The following is a 21,469-nucleotide window of genomic DNA, read 5'->3' as shown; positions in this document are numbered from 1 at the left end:
TATGCTGGTATTCCAGCTATCAGACTGGGGAGCAAGAGTTCCCGGATGTTCAGGTCAGCTGTTTCTGTGTGTTTCACCAGCCTGGTCTGGACCTCTGTGCTCTTCACTGGTTCTTGAGCCCAACTTCCTTGTTCTATTCCAGAACATGGAGAGAATTGTTCAAGTCTTTCCCATTCATTATAATACCTACCACTGGCTCATTACAAACATATTAAACTGTACTTCTTCCGTACCAAGTTTATTCTTAATTTTATGATGTCTATGAAAATGTTATCAAATATCCTTTATGTGTCCACTGAGATGATTCCACGGTTATTGTCCTTCATTTTGTTTGTGTTGAATCAAATCTATTTGTTTGAAATCACATGTCCTTTCACTCATAAGCCTGAATATATTTTATGAAATGAGTACAAGTTGTATTCCATTTTTTTTCAGGAAATGAAAGACATTGGAGTGGGAAGTGTTAAATAGCTATTGCTGAAAGTAGTGGCCCTTTTCATTATATATCAGCATTGTATACCAGCACAAAATAGCTGGCAGAATAGTTTTAACTTTTGCCACTCCACTGAATAACACGAAAAAAAAAAAAAAAAAAAAAAGATGAGAGGGAAAGAAGTGTAGGTGTCTGTCCTGAGCAGAGCTCAGAGTTAAAAGTGCCACACACCTGCTGTGGCAAGAATATGCTCAGCAATGTTCCTGACAATGTAAAATGTGTTTTCCTTCATTATGACTAGACACATTCTTTATTTCACTAGTAATTAAGTTTTGCCAGTGTTCCCTTTGTGCCAAAATGTAAAAACCCTAACAAATAAATTTAATAGAAAAAAAAGACCTGTGACTTTTTCCATGAAATATGATTGTGTAGAGATGTGGAGGGGTAATATCTGAATTATTATAGCATTAATTTTCCAATTCAGAATAAATATAGGTTTTCTTCCCAGCTTTGAGTATGTTTTGCTTTCTGCTTTCTCTGTTCTGAGTTAATCTTAGAGTCGATGTCTTTTATGTAATGTTCTTATTTTCTGTGTACAACAGCTGGGATTGTTGAAATAAGCCTAAGGCCCATCTGAAGATAAAGTTTTCTTGGAGTAAGTTATAGAAAAGTCTTTCTCTGTGTTACTGTGAGACTTTTGATGGCCTTTTTCTATCACTCCACTCTAGTATAAAGACATTTCTTTCACTTAATTGCAACTGGTAACATGTTTCCCAATGTATATTATACCATTAAAATTAAAGACACAACTATACAATATTAGCAGTTTCCCATTGAACCAGTGCTGAAGTAAGCAATAGGAAATTGAAATTATGGAGTGTGAATTATAGAAAAGATGAAATTGTACAGTAATTATTATTTTTCATTTACTATATTACTGCCTACAGACAGTTTCTCTAGGGTAAAGCTGATAACATTCACAAATATTTGCATACTCAATTGGATGATTTTCACTATGCATATCCATCTCATGTAGATACTTACTAGGCCCATGTGAATCATGTCAAATATGTGCTCTTAGGTTGTTTTGGCAACTCACAAAATGAATGGAAAACCCTGAATATAAAATATTTAAACATTAAATATATTACTATTTTCTTTTTGCATAAAAATGTCTTTTCACATAGATTGCATAAACAAAATGCCTTGACCAGGCAGTGGAGTACATTATTTATCAGATTCAGTGAAAAATGAAAAAAGCAAATTTTCAAGATGACAGCAGAGCATGGAGCCTTTCTGAACTCAGAGCCTTGTACTATTGCACAGGACACAGGCCCACAAAGCTGACCTTCCTGTAACATGCTTGCTGTTCTCTTCAGAAACGTCTGTCACAAAAGTACAATCTGACTTATTTGGGCAGAATCAAGAGCAGAGATTCATCAGGAAATCCTAGTGACTTTGTACCATCCCATTCCATAAAAGAATCTGGAAGTCAATATCTAAAGCTTGGTTGCAATTACTTGTCTGTTTATTCAATACAATTTTCTTTATAGAAGTGTGAACAGAATGCATGTGCTTGGTAAGAATTAACAGGTTTTTAAAAGCATAATTTGCATGTTGTCTTAAGCATATATTATACATCCAGGTAAGTTTATATCCAACTACATGATGTTCTGGGGAACATTGAGCCAATGTTCTCTGATACGGTGTGCTGCTATGGATTGTAAAAGCACAGAAAGTCTTTTGTGCCCTGTGACCTAGGACTGAAAATAGCACACGTTTGATTTTATACTCAAATTTGTCTTTTAGGGATGCAAGTATTGGAATGGAATGGGATCCCCTTAACTTCTAAGACATATGAAGAAGTACAGAGCATCATTAATCAGCAAAGTGGGGAAGCAGAAATATGTGTAAGACTGTGAGTTTTTCCCCATCTTTCTGTTTCCATTTTTTGGCTCTCCATGTCTCTTTTGATTTAAAATTGTTAAGGTGGAACCTTTGCCAGTGAGCAAGAGACAAGACTCCAGCAACTATTTCTAATGTGTCCCACATCTCCCTTTTATGCTTTTATTAAAATATGTTCCATTTAAAAGAAGGCCTGAACCCAATGTGTGCAATATTTTGACATGACTTGCATTTAATCCATAAAGATTTCACCTTAAATGATCATTTTTATCAGCTTCGACTTTTAACAACATTGCTAATATGACCTGGGTTAGCAGGGTGAGCATGCCTGGGAGCTGCTTTATATCATATACCACTTCTCATTGATCTCCTGAACAGAAAAATCAAGGCAGGTGGGAGAAGGGACCATTGTTTCAGGATTCCTCTATGTCTTTCGTAATAACCTGTCTTAATTTATAGGGACCTCAATATGTTGTCTGATTCCGAAAATCCCCAGCACCTGGAACTTCATGAGCCACCTAAAGCTGGTAGGTGACAGCCGTCTGACTTCAAACATGGATGAAAAGGAAGATACAGGAGTAGTCTTCTTGACATAGATAGAGAATTACAGATTTATATACATGTATTGATCATGAATGACACCAAAAGTGTTTTAGTTATATTATTAGCATTCTGAGGAAACATGTTGCACAGTTAACTGTTAGAGTAGGCAAGAAATCTATATTAAATATGTACTATATGAGCTCTGTTTTAAATTTGTTAAATATGAATTCATCTTGTGAAGGCAATCCATGGAGCCATTTCATTTTAATCATATAATTACTACAACACAACTAAGCCTTTTGCTATTGTTATTACAGTCACACTAGGAAGTCTTCATTACTAAAATCAATGAGTCATGTCCAACAGAATATCAGAAAATGCAATATATATATATATATATATATATATATATATATATTCTGTGAAATTTCTTGCAAAAAGAACAAAATATGGAAGTTTTAGAAGAGAGAAAAATTTGTGTTCACAGAATCAAGTTCTTGGGGATGGAGTATGTTGTCATTTACAGAGTTCATGCAATATAATATTCAAAGTATTTTTCTGAAGACTTAATAGAACTTCAGACTACCCTTGTGATTCATTATAACATTCCTTTTAGATTTCTCTAAAAATAGATACATAAAACTGTCATTGAGTACCTTTGGTTTTGAAAGTTTAGCTTAGTCTTTAAATAATGTTGTGTCATCACCTAGAACTCCAACAAGTGCCACAGGATGAACCCAAGACATAAAGCCTTTTGTTTTGTTCTAGTGGATAAGGCAAAGTCCCCAGGGGTTGATCCCAAGCAGTTGGCAGCAGAGCTGCAGAAGGTCTCACTCCAGCAGTCACCGTTGGTCATGTCATCAGTCGTGGAGAAAGGGTCTCATGCTCACTCAGGTCCTACATCAGCAGGATCCAGTTCTGTTCCCAGCCCTGGGCAGCCAGGGTCACCATCAGTGAGCAAAAAGAAGCATGGCAGCAGCAAGGTGAGATGTGGCCCATTTCACAAGTGGCCAGTTCTGGATGTTTGATCTGGAGGGTAGATGAGAAGGGAAATGACATTCTGGAGAGTTTTCTTGTGATGGGTCATTTCCTAAGGATCTAATGAAACAAATATTTCCCTTTTCTGACTGTCTAACTGGTCCAGATTCATATTCTGCTAGATTTTTCGGAGTAAACAAGTACAAAGATAGAGAAATAATTTGGGCCACAAGGAAATAAAGGCCAAGAGTGATGTGTGATCACCTATCTGAATTTTATTCTTTTCCAACTCATGGGTCATTCTTCATGTGGGTGTCTTGACTTGAAACAAACACTTCCAGTGCTATTTCCTCAAAGTTGTTGGGAACTAATAATGGACAATGCAGTAATGCTTCAACTTCAAAAAAAGCAGATGACAATACAATGCAACTTTTGTGACCTGTCACTCTCCTGTTGAAAAGGTATTCCTGCTACCTGAATGTCCACTGTGCCATCTGTCCTAGAGCCCCATCCTACTCATTTTAAAAGAAGCTAGAAAGAACAAGGTTTCCTCTCTTAGAAATTATACTAGGCATAATGCACTGTGCATAATGCATATGTGCACTGGTATCCTTGAGATCAGTATTGCATCTATGAGGGTTTCAACTCTGGCTTCTGCTCCACAATCATTTGTCCATGATCATTCAGTTTTAAGAGTCATTCTCTACCAGAATATAAAGATGGAAAAATACCCTCCCTCTCATTCCAAGGAGACCGATGGTTCTAAAGTACGTTTCTGGTCCAGCACCATATGGTAATGTGTTAGAACTGCATTTTCTTACGCAGCCTTGACTATTTCCAAAGCTGTGAATGGAGTTCCGGGACCTAGGTTTTATCATTTCCACCAGTGGTACCTGGTGCTCTTTAAGGTTGAGAATGGTTGATGCAATTACAGATGAATGGATGCCCTGCCAAGTTGAGCGGGTGTAAGTAGAGTGGGGAAAGTGGTGGCTAAGACCCATTTAGGTAAGAGGAAGAAAGGGTGCAGCATCACAAAAGAGAACACAGAGTGAAAAGAGTTTTGGACAGAAAATTACCTATCTGGGGGATAGTTGTTTACAGGCCCTTTAGGCATAAATATCACGTAGAAACAGATGATTGCAAACTGAAAATGTGAAGGATCATGCTATGCCTTTCCACTACAGTCTGTAGCAATGCCAAGCTGGCAATGGGCTTAAGGTAAAGGTACTGAGTAACAACACACTTCCTCCATGCAGTCATCACGGTAGTTTTTCTCTGAAATTACAAGTCTTCTCTTGTTCTTTTCCCTCTTTCTGTTTTTTCTTCTTTTTTCCTTTCCATCTCCATTTCTTCCTCCCTGCCTCCTAGCTACCCAGCCCGCCTGCTTGCCTGCTATTCTCCCTTCTTCCTTCCCAAGGTGCTTTCTGTGTCTCTTGAAACAATCTCTCAATTGACTGCATGCAGTTGCCAGCGGTCCTTGTTTTATTTGGCTATGTTGGTTACAAGCACCATCAAACGTAAGGACTACTTTTGCTCCCCTGACCACCTATTACAGTTGAGTGGCTTGCACAGAACAGTAACAAAAATATTTATGGATCAAAGTGTCAGTGAGCATTGGTGGTGCACACCTTTAATTCCAGTACTCACGAGGCAGAGGCAATCGGATCTCTGTGAGTTTGAGGCCAGCCTGGTCTACAGAGCGAGTTCCAGGACAGCCTCCAAAGCAACACAGAGAAAAACCCTGTCTCGAAAAAACAAACAAAACTAAAGAGAAAAAAAAAAGTCAGTGATCACCTGTGAACCTCAGTTCTTGTTATGGGTACGAATTTATAATTTTACCTTACTGTAATATGTTAGCTTTGGGGACCATGATTTAGAAGATGAAAACTCTTGAACTAGGATAGCATAAGGAAAGTGGTATTGGCAGCTGGTATGACATGTAGCCATTCTTTAATTTGGGTGTGTAGCTTTGTGATATTTGGCTGAAATACATAGTTCTAGTGTCCTGTTGTCCAAAGAGTAACTGCTAATCCCATGTGGCTGGTCTCAGCTGATATCTATGCATATGTAAATTGCAGGTCAAATCCCAGTGACTTTGTGTAAAAAAAAAAAAAAGACTGCAGTATCTCAACACAATGTCTAATTTGCTAACATGATGGAGTGATTATATTTAGGATGAATATGTTATAATATTTTCTGAATGTTTTCAGTATGATTATTAGAAAATTTTCATTACTTCTGTGACTCATAAATACACTCCATTGGTTAGCTCTAGTACAGAGATTATTTAACTCTTGGAAGTCACAATAATCAAATCTGTTTATTTTGGATGTGTGTGTGTGTGTGTGTGTGTGTGTGTGTGTGTGTGTGTGTGTATGAGTGTGTGTATTTTTAAGTGAAAATGTAACAGTTTACCTTAGGTGAGGACCTACTACCTATTCAATATCTTTTTGTTTCTTTTTTTGACTTATTTTTAGCAGGTACCATTTGCTAAATAATATATTTTGAGTTACCATTTGTTTCCTGTTTCCTATATGCTAAAAACACAGTTTCAGAAGCTGTCAAACCCTAATGCCAGACAACAGCAAAGCCAAACACGCCATATGTTAAGTTAACATACAGAATTAGCTTTTTAAATTATTTTATTTCTTTAATCATAAAAATAAATTAAATATTAATTGTTTAAAGTACAGTACTATATTATATATATACTACTAACCCAATTTACAATTAAATTGCATAAGATAATATGCTAAATCTAAATACTTAAACTATAATCAACATCAGCATATATTTAGATGTTTACATCTATTAAATATTTTTATTAGATGCTTTTGATTAAATATTTACATGTTTGTAGATTATTATTTTGTGTGGTGGGAGTAGGCCTGTGCAAGCCATAGTGTATGTGTGGTGGTCAGAATTATTTAACTGAACATGGAGTCCAACTCTTGTCAGGCCTGCTTGCAAGCCCTTTACACACTGAACCATCTTTCTGGAACTTTGGCAATCTTTTTATTCTAGTATATACTGGGATGATCTTCTCAGGGTAATTAGTATATTAATCACATGTGATTATTACTATTCATTCATATTGGGCATATAAAACATCCATTCTTCTAAATGTTTTAGGTAAATACTACATTATTGTTAATCAATATTGTTAATCTAAACCATATTCTCACCTAGCTGCCTCCTTTGCTTTCCTCTACCTCCTCTCTGATAAATTACCACTCTGGTCTCTATTTCTGTGAAAAATTGTGTTTAGATTCCACATGAGAGTAAGTCATGTCATGTAGTACTTATCTTTCTTCACTTGGAAATTTTTAATTCATAGATCTTACAAACAAAATGATTTTATGCTTTTTGATATCTCAGTAGAATGCCATCAAGTGTATGTCATATTTCCTTCATTATATATAATATATATTACAGTTTTATTTATTAAATATGTTTTTTCTTTTATTTCGGGTCCTGACTTTCCCCTCCCTCCTCTCCTCCCCTCTCCCCATCTACTCTTCCTCTTATAACGAGAACCAATCCATAGTCTGTATGGTTAATATATCTTTATTTAGATAAACACCAGCTAAATGCAAGCCAGAGCGTGCCCAGGGCAGCAAGGCAGCAAGGCCAGAGACAAGGGCTCCCATGTGCTTTGTCGCCCCTTCAGAGCCAATCCCGAGTCATCCTGACATCACCTTGACCACGCCCTGACAGACGTGGTCAGGCACACCTGCAGCCAGCCTCTAACAGACGTGGCTTACTGTCCCCTATATCCTCTATCTCTATTCAGAAAGGGGCAGGCCTCCTATGGCTTTCAACAAAGCATGACACATCAAGTTGAGATAGGACCAAGGTCCAACCCCAGGAGAAACTAGGTGCCAGGGAGACTCCCAGGAGTCAACAAAGATGACCCCAGCTAAGACTCCTAGTGGAGAGGGTACCAGAAATGACGGTCTACTGTAATCAGATTGGTAACTACCCTAATTGTCATCAGAGAGCCTTCATCCAATAACTGATGGAAGCAGATGCAGAGATCCACAGCCAAGCACTGGGCTGAACTCCGGGAGTCCTGTTTTAGAGAGGCAGGAGGAATTGTAAGACAGCCATGGTGTCACATTTTCTTTATCTTTTATCCATTCATCAGTTGACAAATGGATGTTTCTATTGCTTGGCTGTTGTTAATACTGGTGAAATAGTTGTGAGCATGCAAAGGCTTCTTCAGATACAGGTCTCATTTCCTTCAGATGAGTGGCCAGGAATGGATTTCTGGAGCCCATTCACTGTTTTAGAATATATCATGCTGCTTTAAAAATTGCTGTGCTAATTTGCAACAGTGCTCAAGGGCTATCTTTTCACCTTGACCTTTCTAGTCCGTTTCAACTTTGTAATAATAACCATTTCTTTGGTTATGTATGTAGGGTTGATCTCCATGTTTGGTCTGATGACTGGGGTGTTGGGGATTTTTTTATAGACCTGATCAATTGGTATATTTTCTAAGAGATTTCTATCAAGGACTATAGTCCATTTTTTATAGTTATTTGGTTTGTAGTATTGAAGCTTTGAAGCTCCTTAAATATTGAGGAAATTAGTTGTCAGATCATTTTTACGGATGTTCTCTCTTCTGAGGGGATGTGTCCATTTGTGTTTGTTTCCTTAGCTAGACAGTAGCTTGTAAATTCGATTTATTCTATTTGTCAATTGTAGCTTTCACTGTTAGCCTGGGGTCACATACAAAAGTCCTTCCCCAGCCCACTATTGAGCATTTCTCCCATATGTATGTGTATATGTGTAAACAATTGCTGAAACATTAACAATATTTTGGATGGTTGCTTTTGAATAATATATATCAAATATGAATTGTACTTATTTTAATAAGCTTTAAAATTACATAATGATAACAGAATTATTTTATGTATTTTAAAACCATTTAATAATTATTCTGGAAAGGATACACTTTATTAGAATGTTAGCTAATAACTTTTACATGATGCATATATAAAATACAACAGAATTTCAGGCTCATTCATTTAGCCATAAAAATCCACAAGCAAATATATTGACTATTATAATTTATTATTTTGCTTTAACTAACTCAGGGTGTAGTTTTGTCTTGAAAGGTTATTAACATGGGAATTCTAACCTGTCTTTTTTATCTTGTTTAATATCTGGATTATTTCTTCTAAATCATGATATAAATAATTTAACTGAAGGGCTCGTTAATTTAATGTGTTCTTATGAAATAGGAGTTTGCTGATATGATATCCTCAACACTTTGTAAGACCCTGTAAAAATAGGCCTCAGACATTTGAAAATTGAGCTAGTTATTTGAAGAACATATATTTGGACCTATCATGAGAGGAGGTGAAAAAAGATGAAGTTGTAAAATAGAATAAAATATTTAATATATGAAAGAATAAAATACAGTTGTGGGAAAATAGATGATAAAATTGAAAGCAAACAAAATAAGTTTTTCATGGCAATCATAGGTCCAAAGAAGAAAATAAGACAGACCTATTTATGAAATAATTAGGGCTAAGTAATTTAATACATAGCTATATCCTAAACCCTAGTGGTTTGTTTTAAACTTTCATGTAAAATTAAAATTACTGCATTTAATCTCTTCTTAGTAACTCCAATTACATGTCTCTGGGACATGTGTGCCTGAAGAGCAATGTACAACTTCTCAAACTCCGATTACACCGTAATACCCCATTATCTGGTCCATAGTACCAACCCATTAGTTTTCTTGAAGTAATTGTTTTAAAACAACAGTTAACAAAACTAACTTCAAAAGGCACAACTCTGTTATAAGGTGTACAAGGGTGTCTAAACTCAAGTTACTGTAACCTGAAGTCTTCACAATATCCAATATGTATACGCCATTTATCGACCATAAATTTAAAGTTCCCATTATCTTCATAGCAGAACCCCAGGAGACTGTAAGTAAAATGTAAGTTTCTTTCCCTCCCTAATCTGGTTCATTTAAAAATGAGTCGAGGATATTTGATTGAAAAAGCCACAGTTGACGTTTCAGTGTATAAACATGTTTAGGTATTTTCATGGAACCTTTTTCACTGTTTTGTTTTCTTATTTTATTAACTTAAAATGGAATACATACTAAATAACTATGACTGCTTAGTATTAGGGAGCTAACTATTTGAAACAGCGGTGTAGTTTCAATGTTAATAGATGGCATAAGTTGTAAGTGAGCTGAAGTATTAAAAGATGTGGGTTTGAGTACCTCCAACTCCTTGACCTCACCAGTAGTTCCATAATTTTATTCTTGGGTTACAATATTTGAAACAGAGCAATTGTCTTACTATTCTCCTTCTGGGACAAAAATTATATTTGAAAAGTAACTGAACAAGTATATGAAGGTACTGTAATGGTTATTTCAGTTTTTCATTCAATTACTAAAACAAAGACAGTTTCCCATGCCTACAAGTGGATAGGTTGATGTATAAGGTGGTTTTCGTTCTACATTGATGCCATGTTACCTAATGTTCTGTCATAGACATGGAGCCAAAGACATCTTCTCTACTTATTCCTGCCTTGCGGGGGGAGCAGCCTCCAACCCCACAATCCTCAAAGGGAAATTCATAGAGTTAACGAGTACTAGACTTTTCTATCTGAGGGGTTAGGAAAATTAGACATTCACACTCTCTCTAGATGATTTCCTTCTTTATTTTTCTGTTCTTCTGTTTTCTTTCTACTGTATGCTTTTTGTACAGCTTATATACCCTGACAAAGTTTTTCAGGCAATATAAGAATTACAATGTGGTTACATTCTATTTTTCAAGTGAATGATTATAATGAATCCAGGCAAAAAAACCGTGTATTACATATCCCTTACATGATTAAACATTTTGTGTACTACAGGCAGAAAACAAATTATCCCAAGAACCCATATACATTCATGCCCTAGCAACTTATGAGTAACTGCATAGGCAAGCAAGATATTTTTTTCAGTTAGGTCTTTTACTGGCAGGCTGTGCTTTGCAGTTACAAAATAAAAGAAGATGGCCAATTACTTTATTACTTATTTCGAAAGGTAATCTTTAGGGGATTTGAAAGCAATCACAAACCTAAACTTTATATATGAAAAAGAATCAGTCAGTTCTATTGTAAACCTTTATGGTGCATACCCACTCATCAAGGAGATTGAGGGCAGGAATGGGTACAAAGAATTAATCATCACCTTTTTTTTTCTCCAGTCATTTATTTAGCTCATAAATAAAGTCATGCACAATTATGATACAGAATATAGTATGTTCACATGGCATGGCTAAATTAAACCAATTAACATGTTATATCACATATATTCATCATTTTTGTTTTGAGAACACTTAAAGTATACTATCTTACAACTTTTAAAATATAGCATATTGTTATCAACCATATTTATCATGCTTTCAGTAGACCTCAAGACTTCAGAGAGTCCATGCCTCTTGTCCAACTGCAGTTTTATATCCTTAAACCAAACATTTCCCCATTGTTAAAAGTCCCACACTGAAGCCTAATAGCCACAATTCTGCTCTCTGTTCCCATAAGTTCATCATTTCTAGGTTACACATAAAATTGAAATTGTGTGACATTTGTCTTCCAGTGTGTCACTTATTTTTTTTTTTTTGGCAAGCATATAACTTTACTACTTACTAAAGATGAAATCAAATTTGCATGCACAGGTGAGCACTCACTGAAACACCTTGGATTCATCACATATTTGAGTTTCAATTAGCATATATATGTATATATACATATATTTATATTTATATAAAAAGCAATAATGGCAATATGTTATGCATCAATAGCAGCAACAGCTTTTCCAGGTTCTGCAGTCCTTTGAACAAAATTGTAGAGACATCCAGCACACTCCATTTTAAATAAATAAAAAAAAACAGCAACAAAAAAGTAAAAAACAGAATCCCAGGAAACAGCACAGTTTGATTACTCTTGTGGTACTTGGCACCATTTTTTTTAAATAATTAGATTCTCAGTCATCATCTGGGAGGAAACCATTCTGAGCAATATCATTAAAAACAGCTCTGATAAAGCATGGTCACTACTATGTATCATAAAGCAGGTCCACATATGAGTGAGTACATATCATGTTTGTCTTTTTGTGATTGGTACCTCGCTCAGAATGGTTTCTTCGAGTTCCATCCATTTTCCTGCAAATTTCAAGATTGCATTGTTTTTTTTCTGCTGGGTAGTACTCCACTGTGTAAATGTACCACAATTTCTCTATCCATTCTTCGGCTGAGGGGCATCTAGGCTGCTTCCAGTTTCTAGCTATTACAAATAATGCTGCTATCAACATGGTTGAACATATGTCCTTGTTATATGAATGTGCTTCTTTTGGGTATATGCCTAGGAGAGGAATTGTTGGATCTTGTGGTAGACTCATTCCCATTTTCTTGAGGAGTCACCATACTGATTTCCACAGTGGCTGTACAAGTTGGCACTCCCACCAGCAGTGGAGGAGTGTTCCTCTTTCTCCGCATCCTCTCCAGCATAAACTGTCATTGGTATTTTTGATTTTAGCCATTCTGACAGGAGTAAGATGGTATCTCAGAGTTGTTTTGATTTGCATTTCCCTGATGACTAAGGATGTTGAACACTTTCTCATGTGTCTTTCAGCCATTTTAGATTCTAATCATCACCTTTGATCATCAACCAATTCTAGCAAGAAAAGTAGGTCACCTAGTAACAACAATTGGGCTACTTTGTATTTTTGACCTCAGCTATGTGTCCTTGTGAACTTTAGATTGTTTTCTAGAGTTTTTCATCTCAAACCTATTATCAAAATATCTGATCTAACCTGAAGTTATTGTAAGGCATTGTTTCAACTAATGATGCACTCCAAAACCTTTGAACATATATCCCAACATTAAGATTAGTTGAATTTAAACTAGCTCGGCTACTGGGACTCAATTGTTTTTCTTAACCATTACCTTAAGCCATAGTCTGTATGGCTCCTCAATAGAAATTCATGTGTCCTAGCTGTGTAACACTTCCTTGTTTATATTTTTTATCATCAAAACTCTATTTAAACTAACATCAGGCTGGAGAGATGGCTCAGAGGTTAAGAGCACTGGACTGCTCTTCTAGAGGTCCTGAGTTCAATTCCCAGCAACCACATGGTGGCTCACAACCATCTATCATAAGATCTGGTGCCCTCTTCTGGTGTGCAGGTAAATGTGCAGACAGAACACTGTATATGTAATAAAAAATAAGTAAATAAATTAAAAAGTAACATTATTAATTAGACAGTACAGCATAAGAAGAAATGATTGGTTGTAGAGAGGGAGGAGTGATGAGCAAAGGGGTCAAGACCATGCTGGGGAAACCCACAGAAACAGCTGACCTGAGCAAGTGGGAGCCCATGGGTCCCAGTCTGACAGCTGGGGAACCAGGATAGGACCAAACCAGGCCCCCTGAAGGTGGGTGTCAGTTGGGAGGCCTGGGGCCTCTTGCGGTGGAACCAGTATTTATTCCTAGTGCACAAATGGGTTTTGAGAGCACATTCTGTATACAGGGATACTCTCTCAGTTACATACACACAGGAGGACCTAGGTCCTGGCCCAGATGATGTGACAGACTTTGATGATTCCCCCATGGGAGGCCTCACCCTCCCTGAGGCATGGATGGGCAGTAGGATGGGGGACTGGTGGGGGGCACGGTAGGACAGAAGGAGAGGGAACTGGGATTTGTATGTAAGGTAAGATTGTTTTTAATTTAAATAAAAATTTATTTTAAAAAAGAAATGATCTTCACAGCAATCTACAGGTAAAAATGCCCAGCAGAATGGGATATATCCATGAAATAAACACACTACATTACAAGCAATGGGAATCTTCCCCCAAACCATTCATACCATGTCTGATACCTGAGAAAGAATCTGCAGCAAACATGGAAAGGCACAGAAGAAGCAATGGACATTCCAGGGTCTGTGGTCTCAGGGCCTTGCCTATCCAAGATTCATCCAGCAGGGACTTGACTCCTGATGGGGCTGACACCTTGAACTTCATTTGCCACCTGATACTACTTAACATGGCCACTGGCATCTACTTATGTATAAAAATAAAAAGGAAATATAACAAGCTCATAAATAAGCATTTATTCCTCATCATGAATTAGTTTACAAAATCACTTCCTTTAAATTTATTTATCTATTTAGTGGCAGTGTTTTCTGGCCTGGAACTCGCTATCTAGACCAGGCTGGCCTTGAACTCACAGTGGTTCACTAACCTCTGCTTCCTGACTTCCCAGATTTATGGGAACATCTGACCTCTGGATTACTTTCTGAACTGCTTTGAAAACTCCATTTGCCTAAGGAGTTATGAGAGAAAAAAAAACATATCAGAAAAGATACACTTTAATTCAAGATGGCCTGTTCATAGGAAAATGTTTCTTGGGTACTTCACTGTGCAGGGGAGCTGGAAGAAAAGGAGCACAGGAACTGACTGCCATTGCTGCTCCTATGCTCCTACACAGTCTTATGTAAAAACTGTTTCATTACTAAATAGCTCTTTAGAACCTCTAAATACTCAAGAAAAATGCTTTAAAGTATTCATTTTGTAAGTAATTGAAAATACTGCTGATACAAAATCATAGCTTCCATACCAGTTTTTCAAAATGAAAAATAGATTTACCTATCCATAAACTTAAACAAGTATGAGAATTATAAGTAGATGCTATACGTCTGAAGCAACCAAATGGATAAAATGAATTTTGTTTGCAGTGTACTATAACCAATTAAAGATAATTTCAAAAAACAGTTGAAATGCGAATACCTATGACTACTTTATTTATTAATGTAATATGTGGTCTTTATTATTTCAGCCTACTGATGCAACAAAGGTTGCCTCTCATCCAATTACAGGAGAAATTCAGGTATGAAAACCTTTAAATATCATCATTCTATCATATTTTCTGTTTTTATTATTTGTCTATTTGAATTTCTAACAGTCTATTTGGACCTTTCACTTTCTATAACATATAGAAAAAGCTGTAGAAACACAATGTTACCCCATAGTGTGTGTGTGTGTGTGTGTGTGTGTGTGTGTGTGTGTGTGTGTGTGTGTGTGTGAGTGTGCCCGCGCACGCACGCACGCACACCCGTGCACGCGCATGTGTGTAGAAACTAGTCATAGCTTTAAAATTCCAGACTGCAAAATCCTCAGTCAGTAGGTCCTCAGCTTCAGCTAGTGTGTACTTGTTGAATGTTTCACACACAACTTCTCCTTCCAAAAGCTCGAAGGCCCATCTTCAAGCTTCATAAACCCAGTGATGTCTTTTGTTAAATAATTGATTTCTAATTATTTATAAACAACTATCATAATGATTTTTTTCATATTGTAGGTCATAATAACTTTGTAATTCATAAGGTAAATATTTTGAATGGAATGAAATAAAAGGACAAAAATTGTTACTTTAGTTCTGCATATAGTTCTATTATTTGTATATTGTATTATCACAGTTTATATATTATTGTGAGTCACAGTAACATGTTTTTAAAATTTGGCTTTAGGTAATATCAAAAATTAATTGTATATAGATGACAAATGTCAGATAGAAATTAACACAGTACAAATTAGCTATCAGAGGACAACAAGGTTCCAATAAGGAAAAACAGGTGTGTCTCCAAAATAGTGTAAAGAAAATTCTCACAAAGGACTTCACAGGGCAACAGAGATAAGAATGAATGGTTCAATAATCATAGGGGAGGGAAAAACGTGTCACCGGAGGCAATAATACACAGAAAACTTCATTCAGAGTCGAGCAATGATGGACTCAGCTTTGAGAGGCTGACCCTTAGAGAAAGAGCCTTGGCTGCAAGCAGAGGTGACTTACGGCTCACATGATATAGTACAGTATTACATCTTCTAGAGTGAGAGGCAGAGGGATAGGGGAGCATAGTAAATGCTGTGTATCAATAGTCTATCGAAGTATTACAAGAGCAAAAAATGGGTACAAAGATGGAGAAGTGACTGCATACACAGGAAAAAGCAATGAGGATGCAGAGGGGCGTCCCTGGGTGCCTCGCCTGGACAGAACTGGTGCGATTGGAAATGACTTGCCATGCATTCCTGATCTTGCTGTCCTTTTGCTGGTTGCCAATGTTTTCACCAGACCTGCCTCTCCTCATTCCATAGGCAACACAGGACATACTTCGACTTTTGAGTCTTACTAATTTTCTCCTACATTTTTAACTTTTTGCCTTTAGACTGATACTTGTTGTTTCTGTTTGGTTTGATGTTCCCTTGTTTCTGATCCCTCAGCAGTTAGACATAATTCTGAAGTTGAGATTTTCCTGACACAATGCCTCTTAGCAATTAACTGGCTCTCAACCTTCATAATGCTCATGTTGTAGGGACCCCAACCATAAAATTACTTTTGTTGCTACTTCATAACTGTATATTTGCTGTTATGAATATTAGTGTAAATATTTTTGGAGAGAAAGGTTTGCCAAAGGAATTACACCCCACAGGTTGAGTGTAAGGATAAATCTTTCCACCATCTGCCCGAGTTCCGCCCACCACCACATTAAGGTCCCAAGTAACACAGAGAGACTTATATTAGGTACAATGCTGCTGGCCAATGACTAGGATTTATCATCTGTAAGATCAGTCTTAATTATCAACCTTAACTATCAATCTATATATTTATAAGACTTATGGAGGATGCCAGCCTTGAATCCTGCCTTCCTGGTGGTCACATGGACGCTCCACAGAGAGGAGGAGGATGTAATTTCCTGCCTGGATCACAAGTCTTTACTACATTTCCAAGAATCCTCCTTGACTCCTAGTCCTGCCTAACTTGCTGCCTCATTGGCTGGACAATGCTTAATTCAACAATCAATAAGACAAACATACACAGAAGGATGTCTCCTATCAGTTGAGAACCACTGAGTTAGAATATCCTGAAAGTTGGTGTTTCAGTTAGTTCCCCTTTTGTGGCAAAGCCTTATCCCATGGCACACAGGCAGTAGTAATCATGAAGGTACAGGCACTGGAGCCCCTGTGTGTGAGGGTGACCCAGATCTCACACTGGTCTGACCCCTGAGATTCTTGGAGGTTTGGGGGAATGAAGGAGGAAAGTTTTGAAAAGCAGTCTCTCAAGGAGGCCTGTAGGTTTCTATGTCAGTGAGAAATAAATCAAGTTCAGTGTCACTTGAAAGTGAGCTCCGGAGAAAACAAAGTATGGATTGTTGACCTTGGTGTTTCTGTGTCCTGTCATAGCACACAGTTCTAAAATCCCTGTCTTTGTTTTTCCCTCAGGACACATTACTTTGTTATCCACGCATTTTTCTTGGTCATAAGAAATACCTAGGCTTTCCCCTGTGGAATTCTGCAATTAAAAGTTTATTTTTTATTGAAAACATACCCATTTGTGCCAAAATGGTGATGTATATTAATTGTGAAATTTCAAGCAAAAATTTGACCCATTTCAGTTATTCCACTTTCAGTTTAAATACTACCTATCATTTTTTATGAATTATGTTTTTACACATAAGTTACTTCTTTGAAATACAGGTCTTTTCATTTCTATTAATTGGAAAACTTAAAGGAATTAAGACTCAATCTGTATGATGACAGAAGTATCCTTCAATAGTAAAAGAGAAAACTATTGAGCTCAATCATTTTAGAGTATGACAGTTTTTTTTTAAATATTTACCTGAATTGTAAATCTTTTTCTTCAATGACAATGTGAACATCTAATAAGCATCTTAGAAATAGGAGGCACCTCTCCTCTTCAACTTAAGTTAGTATCATATTAGTCTCTTTCTTTATAACAAGTGGTTCAGAAAGAGAAACTACAAGCTTACTCTTAGGGAAATTAGGAAAAGTGAAATCTAGTTTTTCTTTAATTTTTACATCTCAATACTGATAGAATCCATTCCATATAACCTTGCTTCTCATCACTCATTGATGAAATGTATTTTATAATATATTTCCAAGTCATTTATTTTACTTTCAAAATTCTAGTAACTGCAAAAATGAATAAAAGCGGGGTATATTCTTTTGCTATGAATAAATTTTAATTATGAAAATATAATAAATATATACTATATTACTTTCCTGCTAAATGAACTTTTCCTAGGCCAAGACTCTTCACTGGGCAGAGTCTAGTAAGCATGAATATTATGTTTATTAGAAATCCAGACATGTCTATGAGCTTCCAATTAAAGTGGGCATTAGCTGTTTAGTTTCAAATACAATTGAGATGAAGTAGGTAACTTCATATAAAATTTTGAAAAGCTAGCAAAGTATGAAATGATAATGTTTCACACATCTTACTGTCTTTTCATTGAGTTGTTTCTATACCCCAAAGCTTCAAATCAACTATGATCTTGGAAATCTTATAATACATATTCTTCAAGCAAGAAATCTTGTCCCTAGAGACAACAATGGCTACTCCGACCCTTTTGTTAAGGTGTACCTACTTCCAGGCCGAGGGTAAGTAATGAGGCACTGTCTTCTAAGTGTTACAGCGCGCAGTCTAGACAATCCTAAGAGAATCTTCCATTCTTTAATCTCCAAGCCTAACCTGGATTACCCTTACCCTGTACTTAGTTTGCTTTCACTGTTATATTTATTTCTAATTAGTAGATAAGATTGAATTAATATTTTAAACAAAGTCCTTAAGAGTTCTGAGAGAGCAGTAGCTAGAATAAAATCAGTCTCCCTGAGCATAAGCAGCATTTTGATTGTGGGAACCACTCTTGTGCTGTGTGGTCAGATTAATTCTAAAAGCAAGTAAGAAATTGTGGCAGATTTCAAGAACTAACTTATATCCCTAAACCCACTTGAAAAATCAACCTTTGTTTACTTTCATTTTATACAATATGAGTCAAAAATGATTTTGTATGAAACCTTCTTTATAGACACATTTCCAAATCAATGTTTTAAAAATAGTAACATTTGAGGTGATGATTTTGCTATATAAATAAAAGATATTTCATTGAATCTTTTGTGAGATGTGTACATTGTTGATATAAAGTAAGTGTCCTGGACTTTTGGTCTAACTCCATGGTGCCATATGTGTTTAACATACCTGAATACATCAGTGCCTAGCCCCAAATAAAAATACTCAGTAAAGGATTATATGTTCTTTGGAGATGCATAAGAACTGATTATATTATTGATGCTAATAGCTATGTTATGGTACATAAACAAGTACTTGAGAATTATTTAGAACAGAGATTTGACATTTACAAATCACTGTCCCTTATCTAAGCTACTTATATTAGCCAAATTAATGTGGTGGAACCATGAACAGTCAACAGATGGAGGTGTATTGGAAAACTTCCTCAGCTGATGGCAACATTGGTTTCATTTTGCTTTAATTTGGAGGTGACATTTAAGAAATTATTTTTTCTTGGAAAATTTTAAGCATAGCACAGAAGCAGAGAGCATAGTCTAGTGGATGACCATGCTTTATCTTCAAAAGCTTTTAATTACAGGCCAATTAGATTTCACATTTACTCTTATATGCTTCCTATATCCAGATATTTTGAAGAAAATTCCAGCAATGAACTCTTTTTGCAAATATTTCAGTGTGTATCATTAAATGATAGTTCATTTAAATTTAACAAATAATTCTTTAGTTTCCTCAATAATGTTTCATAATATTTTGGGTTTGCTTGAGAACCTGACTAGTGTTTATAGAACATGCTACCCATCAACAGCAAACATTCTGCACAAGTACATTGTGTGCTGTAAAGCCTCAACAGACTTAAAAGCAACCACATTATACAAATGTGTGTTCTAACCATGATTAGCTTGTCTGAAAAAGAGCCATAATTAGAGTTACATACACACTGCTGTTTACTTGCTAAGTCACCACAGGCAGATCCCCAATTACTTTGTTACTCAGGTTCTTTGTCAATATTAACACAACACAATCATAATTTTTAATTTATCAATGAAAACAAATCATATAATATAGATGTTTACAAAGAAGAGTCAGAAATAGGTTGATAAACGGTAGTTTATTGTGGAAAAGTACTCACGCAAGGCAGCCAGTGACCAGGTTTTCACCTGAGCAGGATGGACCCAGAAATGCTTCCCAGTCAGCCCAGCCAGGTGAACAAGGGCCACCTGTGTGCCCCTCTCCTTCTTAAACACTTGTTACGAAACTCAAGTACATCTAATCAGGATTTCTCCCTACAATATAATGCAGGGAGAATAAACCACAGCGTACCTGCTCTAATTCCCTATAGCTACCTCAATAATTTCATTTAGAAAGTTAGAATTGTTGATGGGGTTGGTCTAATTTTATTTTCTTACGGATTTTTGAAATCCCCAATAATTCTTATATAGAATCAATAAAATAGACACATAACCCAGGAAAGAGGATCTTTTATTTTACTTTAATTAACTAGTAAGTTTATATATTTGTATATAAAATTTGGCCACATCTTTTAACGGGGTATGACAAAAATAACAAACAAACAATTAAAACATTATTTTCATTTTGGTTATGAGAACCTTTGTGTTCTTTAAAGAAATAAAGAAGTTATGGGAAATTTTCTTAGGGATTTTCTCTAAGCATTTTTAAACGGATTAAGGGAAAAGGTACTATCATTTATTTTCCATCTTCCTTACAGTGGCTCTCAGTGTCTACACAAAAAATACTTATATGCATCCATGGTGTGACTTAGGTAGAAAGCTGCAAAGTTTAATAAGCAGAACAGATAGACAGATACTATAATACATAACTGGGAAAGATTGAAAAGTGTAGTTGAAATAGACCAAAAATGCACACCTCTTTTATTATCCTCTTATTGTTCAGCCAACCATCCCTCATAAAGTGGAATTCAGCTGTGAGGTAGCTAACGTGTTCAATCCCTAGACTGTCATTAGGTTTCACTAATTACTGAGTGGCTGGATATTTACAATGTATTTGACATGTAACAGATGTTTCACTGTAGCTCTGAGATTATCTTTAGCTGTGAGTCAGTCTTATGCTATGTACTGTGTCTGTGACTGCTACTCGCTTACTTCCAGTCTATCTCTGTTCCTAATATTTTTCTTCCTGTCTCTCCATTTTTCCTGCTGTACCCTTTACTCTGGCTTCTGGAATCAATGCAGTCAAGTCATGGTTGTCCAGAATGCAAGGTAGAGTTGATTCTCCTTCAGTGTCAATTAGTCTCTTATGCCTAGCCTTGTATTCTGTGTGTTTTTAAGTACATCAACCTGAGTTGTAACTATTACTTCAACCTGAGTCGTTACTTTTCTACCAGTGTATGTCTGTTGAATTAGACTACAACAAACAGTTCTGACCAATGTGCAATAGGACATAGAAAATTAGGAATTATTAAAAAAAAACAGAACTAAAGGATGAGGAAATTTTATCGTAAAATTTATGTAACTGCAATTTTTCCTTCTATTCTATGTACTGAATCTCATTTAGCTGCTAATGTGATAATTGCAGCAGAGGTTTTCCTAATTTCCTATTACAAATGAAGATATTGCAAGTGTTTTTAAGTGAATCTATGGACTAGTCCTATGGGAATAATTCATTTTAAATATAATATGTGTCTAATCTGTCTTTCCCTCACTTGGTTTTTGAAATGTTTCCATGATTTATATTTTTTAT

General features: G+C 36.1%; 1 protein-coding gene across 1 annotated transcript in view; it reads left to right on the top strand.

The window, feature by feature from the left end:
- Positions 1–21,469, top strand: part of Pclo (piccolo presynaptic cytomatrix protein) — a 347,243-nt gene that overhangs the window by 254,768 nt on the left and 71,006 nt on the right. Inside the window, exons 11-15 of the mRNA XM_035450725.1 lie at positions 2,243–2,351; positions 2,798–2,865; positions 3,650–3,864; positions 14,708–14,758; positions 18,200–18,324. Of these exons, the coding sequence (XP_035306616.1) occupies positions 2,243–2,351; positions 2,798–2,865; positions 3,650–3,864; positions 14,708–14,758; positions 18,200–18,324 (568 nt within the window). The remainder of the gene's footprint in view (positions 1–2,242; positions 2,352–2,797; positions 2,866–3,649; positions 3,865–14,707; positions 14,759–18,199; positions 18,325–21,469) is intronic.

Source organism: Cricetulus griseus, assembly GCF_003668045.3.
Source record: "Cricetulus griseus strain 17A/GY chromosome 1 unlocalized genomic scaffold, alternate assembly CriGri-PICRH-1.0 chr1_0, whole genome shotgun sequence".
Classification (NCBI taxonomy): Eukaryota; Metazoa; Chordata; class Mammalia; order Rodentia; family Cricetidae; genus Cricetulus; species Cricetulus griseus.
The sequence above is the reverse complement of the archived record's forward strand: the minus strand, read 5'-3'. Positions and strand labels throughout refer to the sequence as shown.